The following is an 8,489-nucleotide window of genomic DNA, read 5'->3' as shown; positions in this document are numbered from 1 at the left end:
AAAAATCCATTTTTCCTTGTGCTTGTGACTTGAATAAGGTCCATTTCCATTTGGAAATCCGACTTGTAAAGTGATAAGTGTCCCAAGATGCCATTAATTTAACATCCTTTCTTATCCACCTGACAGTTTCATCAATCAAATATGTTACTAGTATTTCGCTGAATGACAGTCTTTAGTGCTTGATGTGTTGATGGTTAAATTGGGACCACACACCAATGGGAAAAGATGTGTGTGTGTGTGTGTGTGTGTGTGTCTGTGTGTGTAACCCATTGCTGTTCCAGAGAGCATGGGAAGGGTGTCTGGGGGGTGTGGGTCCAAGGAAAAAGGGGTTTAAAAAAAGCATGGGTGCTGAGTTTGTAAATTCCCTGGGTGGAGGGTGGGGTGTACCGTGTGTAACTATAACCAAACAATACTCACTTTCAGTGGTCCGTTTGCTTAAGCAGCTTTCCATGGATGTGAATCGAAAGTGAAAAGATGAATGTTTTTCCCTTGGCCGTCTCATTTGTTCTTCCCCCTGCTGAGTTTGTTCAACTTAGTTTGACCTTGTTGGATGCTTTTTCTTCTTTATAATTTGTTTTCCACAAGTGTTTTCTCTTGGATTTCAATTTCTACTCATGCAAGGATCAAATCATCTGATGCTCTAGGCAAACATGTATTTGGGGTCGATGACAAATTAAAGCTGTCCAAGATGATAAAAAGAAAAACTATTTTAAAAATCTCAAGTTAGATGTTATGTTCAATGTAATATCTTTATCTTGGTTGATTTTGAAAAAAAATAATAAATTAATAATAATAATAATAATAAATAAATAAACAACATTTCAGCAACAACTTTCATTTAATGATGTTAAAAATGCAGTTAGTGCAACCATCAAGAAAACTATTACCTTTTCCTTATATCTTACAGTATGTACATACCTTAAATGGATAGTTCACCAGCAAATATAAAATTGTCATTATTTCTCAGCCTTGTGTCATTCAGTAACAGTGACTACGGGATGTCAGTTTCCAAAAAGGACAAAAAAGCATAATAAAAACTCCAAAAATGTAGTCCACTCTGCTGGTATGTTTTTTGAATCTGTATGTTAGCTTTCTGAACAAAGTAAACTAGTACTAGCAAATAAATGAAAAAAATAAGTTTTTTTTTCGCTCTCTCTCTCTCTTTTTTTTTTTTTAAGTTCCTTTACTGTGTATTCAGGATTACACACCGAGATACTAACAATCTTCTTTTATTATTCCATGTAAAAAGTGCTCAGTGCATTTAAAAACTTTTTAATATATTTTCAACCTCATTCGTTGGACTGGCCAGTGTAACTTGCACATTTGCAAGTGTTTAGGAATACCCTAGTCTCTTTTCTTTAATGTCACACAAATCTTTTTTTTTTTTTTTGTGGTGTCAGTATTCTACTCCTCACCCTCTTTGATCCCTTCAGCCATTATGTGACCATAGAAACTTGTTTCCGGAATTAGTGCGTCAAGCCCTTAAACGTGAATGATTAGCATGCACAAAAGCTCTGTGCGGGAAGAGAAGAAAATATCAGCCATTAGTCTGGTGATGTCACTGTGCCAAAATTAGGCTCCAGAAGAAAGTGGGGAGGGGGTGCTTGTTTAAAAAGAAAATGAAAGGGCCTTAGGATATTGTTTTTTTTTTTTTTATTTAAGAAAATGAAAGGGCCGAGTATATACCCCAGGAACTTGATGTTTAATGTTATGTCCTAAGGATATTGCCACTTATTACACAGCTCTCTGGAATACTTGATTCTGGTTGCTCAAAGCAGTAGCCTGCTAGAGAAAAGATCAAAACAAAACAAAACTATAATCTTGCTTGAGTATTTTTTAATGGTTAGCCTAATTATTAATCATCTCAATTTGACAATTTTCTTGTTGGAATGGTTTTTTTTTTTATTTTAAAGGTAAACCTGTTTTTACACTGTTGCTATTTTCCTATTGTGGTACAACTGTTTATTGTGAGGCCATGGCAGCGTCTCTGGGACCCCCATTCAGGAACAGGACTTGAGCCTGGCTACAGATAATTAGATCACTGCTATCAGTTTCACTGTCTCTTTTCTTCATCACAATTTACATGATAATAACACTCTCGACAGTCCCCCTCTCTCAAAAGCGCTTAGACTTTTTCTTTTTTCCCCTTTCCAACATCCAAATGATTCACTGCCTCACCTTAAAATGCACTTATGGGGTGGGAATAAAAAAATCCTTGGGAAAACCTCTCAAAGTAAGAGAGAAAGGGAGTATAGCAGAAACTGTCCATTGGCACGTGATTTCACAACATGCAAAGTGATGAATGTGATAAAAAAGAAATGTCATTAGGGCTGCCATAAATATGTTTAATGTCTGGGAAAGTACAGTTTAGTGGACTGAATTGGAATCAGATCAGATTAAGGACATCGTAACTAACTTAACATTAGTCTGCTTAGTGAGTTCTCGAAAGATTGATAAGTGAAAAACTATACATGTGTTTAAAAGTCCTAATTTACTTAAATTTCAAAGCTTTGGGCCAAAAGTATAAATGAGCAGAAATCCTTGTTTCTGGGCTATTTCTTTGAGATAAACACAAAATCAAACATTATCCTTTTTATACTGAATGATGGAAATCTCACCATATTCAAACACTCCCACTATTCTCAAGTGTTTTCTTTCTAAGCCCACCATGTTCCAAACCAGAGCTACATCCTTTAAGTGCTTTCACTGAAATCAGGATCCGATCAGACCCCTACGAAAGTCCCAGTCTTGGATCCCTCCTCAGTATTCACTGCTGGCCAAGAAACTTCCTGCAAATGCTGAATTGTTTACAGCGGCTATTTCGCTCATACCCAGGATTTCTTAAGGTCAACATTTCTTCTGGCACACTGGGCTTGAACTGCACTTTATTCCCCTTTAATTTAACAGCTCCGGCAGCTTTTCTAGTTAAATCGACTGTTCATTATTGAGCCTCATTTTACGAAGGGGCTGTGAGGTGCAGTTTAATGAATCTCTGGCACAAAGATCCCTTTCACTGCCCAAGGAAGAATAGAAGCTATTTAGACCATGTAGGGCTGTATGTCAAAGGCAGCCTATAATAGTTGTCAGGCAGAGGCTAAAATTCCCACTGGTGCGGGAATGCACGAGAAATCAACTTCCATTGCGAACAGATTGAGATAGTTGTAGGAAGTTAGAGGAACATGTAGAAAAACCTGTCCCAAAGCATGTATTTCTATTTACCTTTATTCAGGACCTAATGTTGTGAATGTCTTGTAAAATTTGTACGATATATGCATACAAATTCAAGAGGTGGATTTTGTGAGACATGTGGACAAGTATATAAAATGTAGATCAAATCGCATGAAACTTACACAATGCCCAGTGTCCAGTCATATTCAGTCCATCTTTAAAATAAACAACTTTATAATCTCCCATTAAGTTTTATTTTATTTCAAGACCTCAGAGTAGTTCAGAGTTACATTAAGTATTTGTAGTTAACTAACTTGAACAATGTATAAACTACATTGCTGTACCTGGAAATATTAGATATTTTATCATTCATGTTTTAACATTTTGAGTTGGATGTTTAATTTACAAACTATTAAACTCTGTCCATTTCAAAAGATTAAAACAAATATAAAAAGTATATCTTAACAAGTAATTCAGATGCCCCGAGGACAGTCCAATGTAGCTGTTCTCAGAGATTATATGTTTCATAATATATATATATATATATATATATATATATACACACACACACACACACATATACAAGCAGACTTGACCAGGACAGATGAACCCAAGACTATTGTCTTTTTACTCTGTGGGATGCCTCAGACAAATCCCTCTTAGTTGCAGGTGGTCAGGCGTGAGCAAAGAGTTAAGTCCTCTGGTCCCTCTGCCCCTCCCCTTTGATGTCCTGACATCATTGGCCCTGCCCCCTAAAATAATCCTCCCTTCCCCCAAATTCCAGTTTTCGGCAGATTGCAGAGGAACTGTAAGGGTGTACTGCACAGGACCAAGGGTTAGAAAACCACCCTGGAAATGCAGATAAGAAATATGCTTTAGGGTCTCTCGAGGACAATTGCATATATTCACTGCTAAGGTGTTGCGCTTGTGGCAGAGAGAGATGGCTGTTCAGGCTGCCATCATGAACTCGCAGTTCTTAAACTTTTGTTTTCCTGGCTCGGTCATGGATTATGAGGTGGAAAAGGGTCTGGAAGGGGGTTTCCTGGGTGAGGTGGACTGCGAGGGTGACTTTAAGGAGACCACAAGAGACCTGCTTAGCTTCATCGACTCGGCTTCTAGCAACATCAAACTTGCACTGGACAAACCTGTCAAGTCCAAGAGGAAAGTCAACCACCGAAAGTACCTGCAGAAGCAGATAAAGAGGTGCACGGGAATCATCTCGCCAGGGACCACACCGGTTCAGGAGCCATGTAAGAGGCAAGGCTTGCCCCATAACCCAACAAGCAACCTCTCCAGCAAAACGCCTCCAAAGAAGGATGGGATACAGGCCAACCTGCAAAGCAAGAGTTTGGCTGCCCTCTTCAACTCAGCGAAGGATGTACGAGGAGAGAGGGCCAAGAAGCCCCCGCTGCGGCATCGAAACCTTCCTCCATCCTTCTTCACGGAGCCGGCCAACAGCTCCAGAGTTACATCTACTTCTGGCATGTCGCTCAAAGACCTGGAGCGAGGGACTCCGGAAGCAGCAGAGTTCTTGGAGCTTCTTGGACCCGACTACAGCAACATGGTCTCGGAGCAGGATCTATTCCACACCGCACCTAACAGGATTCAACAGGAGGTGACTGTGGGCCCCGAGCCATATGACTCCCACCATTTTGTAAGTGGTGGGTTCTTGTACACGGAGCCTTGGGGCACTTGTAGCAGCAGCCCCAAAAAGTCAGCAGACTTGCGGACAGTACCTCTACAGCCAAATATTTATACTCACACAGACCTTTCTGGCAGCATGCCTATGGAACAGAGCTCGCCGTGTGCACTTACCTTTTCAAACTTCTTTACAGACTGCTCCGCACCTCCGGTCTCCTACGATCTAGTGAACGGATACAACAGAGGGAGCTTTTCTTCTCTTTAAGCCAGAGATTTTCTGTTTTTCAGACATTACATTGGAACAATAACACTTATGCATCTCTCAGTATGGTATTGATAAAGGACACTACCTACATGCAATTGCCCTTTTAATCCTAAAACATTTGACTCGAACCAGTTAAGGATCAATTTTAAACCATTGCTTGATTGGATAACATGCATACAGTAGCCACCTATAAAAATTTTCAGCCTTAAGAAGGCCTTTGCATATAAGGACAAACTTTTCTCCAATTATTTAATGAAAACAAAATGCATTTTACAGATTTCTAATCATAAATTAACAAAACTATATGCTTCAAAAATTAATTTTATTGCTCCCTGAAATAAAACAACAAAAACACATTGGACCTCTTATCCTTAAACATGCATTGTTTGATTTATAATATTACCAGTTTGAAGCAACAGCTTGTTACAGAGCTGATCTCAGGGGGTTCTGCTAATTTGTTTAAAATATATCACAGATTAAATAGTCACAAATATACAGTGACCCCTTTAAGTATTTGAATGCTTAAGCCACACTTAAAATGTATTGGTTTATTTCCATGAGATAACACAAATATCAAATCAAGTGGCATCTGCATACAAATTATTTGAATTAGATTTATAATATATATATATATATATCTCTCTCTCTATATCTCTCTATCTAATCTTTCTCTCTCTCTCTCTCTCTCTCTCTCTCTCTCTCTCAGAACTAACTTCACGTGGACATTTTTTTCAGCCTTTTTTAATCAAATTGTGTTGAGGTGGCTGTATGAAGTCTATCAAGTTCACAGAGCTGTCCTAAGAGTAACCAGGTGTAGTTCATCTATGAACATGGTCTTATTTTAAACAGTACCATGGTTATTTTATCATTTAAAAACAAACCATCTTTTTTTATAATTTATAAATATACCATATTATATATATATGAGATATATATATATATATCTATATATAAAAAATAAATGCCACTTGGACTGATATTTTGTATTTATTACCATGACATTTATATATTTTAAGTGTCTTTTAAGTGCAAAAAACTTTTTAGGGCCAAGACAAAAAACATATATGCAACGTCCTGCAATAGTGGCAATCAAGACAATCTGTCTATATTGTATTTTTTTATCACTGTTAATCCATAGCTTATTGTTTGCTGACTTCTAAATTTGCAATATATTGGGTTCGCACATCTAAAGCAATGAATTACAGTTGCCTTAAAGTAAATGCTTGAATTAATATACTTTAGATATACATCATAGAAAAAGTTCTAGGTCTGGATTTTGGAGTTTCTTGGTATTCTTGAAGAAATGGAAAAGGGCACAACATGAAAGGAGGAACTTTACAACATTGTTTTGTAACACCATGGCCTTACATTGGTTTATGATTAGAATTAAATTAGGAATCAGACATTTCCAACTGGACTGGGAATCAACAAATAGTTAAAATACACGAAGCTATTAAATTGTTTAGTTAGCTGTAGTTTTAAATTAATTTTATGTGGGATGCATCAGCCAAGATTTAAAAAAAAAAAATTGTTCATAATTTATATGCTGAAATTAGTGCTTATTCTTCACTCTCTTGTGAAGAGTACACTCTTGTTTGCAGTAGCTACAGAATCAAAAGAACACTTGGTTTGTATGACATTTGCATTTTCAAGGACTGGTAGCTACTTATTGTCTGTTTACTAGTAATGAATCACACACCTATATCTATGAATTTACAGGGCACTGGATTAAAGTTTTCTTTGGTCATGAAGTAATGGGATAAAATAAAGCTGGTCTTTATGTCTATTAAAGAAAATATCTGTTTGCATGTTTATTTCTTTTATCATAGCAAACATAAATATGCATTTATTAAACTCAAAACAATAAAAAGACAGGTTTATTATCAAGTGCATGTATGTCCATTTCATTCGAATTTGTAAGGATTTCAACTGGCAAACAAAAGGGTATTTCCACGAAAAAAATACTTACAGCATGAGCAATCCAACACTTCTCAATTTATGGCTCCCTCTGTTGGCCAAAAGAGGTCTTCTTTTTTTTAATTCCCATCATGCTCAAACTATCATTTTATAATTTTTATATTTAAATATATTCAAAATTATGGTCAGCAAAGTACACTGTATAATCTGTTCTTTTGGCAAGGGTAACTACTAATACAATGTAATGCATTAATACTGCAAAGAAATATATGTCCTGTATGTCAGAAAAATAATGTTGCTTTGAATAATCAAAATAGAATAAGTAATAGCCATTATTATTATATTTGTAAATTTCTGCTGTCTAATTTAACAAAGTAGCACTTACACCACCACCACCAATAATAATAATAATAATAATAATAATAATAATAATAATAATGTATAGTTTCATTATGAGCCCCTGGTTGAAAAACTCTGCTCTAGATCTTTCAGATTCACAATTACCAAAAGGTGTTATGGGTTTTAAAACTATTTGTGTGTGCGCACACATGGCTATAGTAGGTTATAATTAAGAAATACATATAACTTGCTGCATCTTAGTCAGGTTAAAGCATTGGTGCTGCAATTAATGAAAAAAAATTAATTTAGCCTGATATTAGACTTTCTATAGTTGTTTTATTTTACATGTTTTTTTTATTTTTTATGGTTTTTTTATTTTATTTGTTTTTTTTTTATATATATATATATATATATATATATATATATTGCGCAATTTTTTTTTTTTTTTTTTTTTTTTTTTTTTTTATTGCGCAAACTTATTTGCCAAAATCCTTAATGGATCCTGCAAAGCAATCTCTAGTCTAATCCAAGCCATGTGGTATCGTGAGAACTTCTTCAAATTCAATACATATTTCACCCGTTAGGTCTTTTTAGTTTATAACTCTCACCTCAGGTTTAAGATATTAGCATGCTTTAACAACTGCATAACTTAAATCATGGTGAAATGCTTTACACCATCATACACACCTCACACAATCATTACATGACATTACTCTGTTGCAGAATTAGTCGTCGTTTTTCTCATTTACACAAGATGGCAGTATTGCTGCTTTGAGCAAACCCTTCCTCTACAGTACATTAGCAGGATGCACCATTGATATCTATAGTATAATTAAAATAAGATATTTCTTTGTAGTTTGTTTCATCCCACTGATGTTTCATATCTTTATTTCATTTAAATAAAGTAGGATATATGAAGGGACGATATATGAAGCATATGACTACATTCAAAGAACATGAATATAATACTTTTTCTTCTTATTTTTTTTTCTGTTATTCTGATTGTTATGAGGACAGACTGCTACCTAAAGATTATGTTATGGTTTTACAAATAACACGTGTGATTGTTTTATTGTTCATACATAATTGCAGTTTAACAGCTTCTGTTTTATTGGCAGAGGCCCACCAGTTGTGCCTTCTCATGTTTAATATGCATTAG

General features: G+C 35.7%; 1 protein-coding gene across 1 annotated transcript; it reads left to right on the top strand.

The window, feature by feature from the left end:
* The first annotated feature begins 3,930 nt into the window (after positions 1-3,930).
* On the top strand, positions 3,931-5,685 carry LOC109051836 (protein FAM181B-like). The gene has a single exon (XM_019069321.2). The coding sequence runs from the start codon at positions 4,109-4,111 to the stop codon at positions 5,072-5,074; it is 966 nt and encodes a 321-aa protein (XP_018924866.2). The 5' UTR covers positions 3,931-4,108; the 3' UTR covers positions 5,075-5,685.
* The last annotated feature ends 2,804 nt before the right edge of the window (positions 5,686-8,489 follow it).

This window comes from Cyprinus carpio, chromosome A15 (genome assembly GCF_018340385.1).
Source record: "Cyprinus carpio isolate SPL01 chromosome A15, ASM1834038v1, whole genome shotgun sequence".
Taxonomy (NCBI): Eukaryota; Metazoa; Chordata; class Actinopteri; order Cypriniformes; family Cyprinidae; genus Cyprinus; species Cyprinus carpio.
Note: the sequence above shows the minus strand (reverse complement) of the source record. Positions and strands in the feature narration are given on the sequence as shown.

What these genes read in the sequence shown, in the direction of transcription:
- LOC109051836 (XM_019069321.2), top strand. Translation starts at nt 4,109, where the DNA reads ATGGCTGTTCAGGCTGCCATCATGAACTCGCAGTTCTTAAACTTTTGT.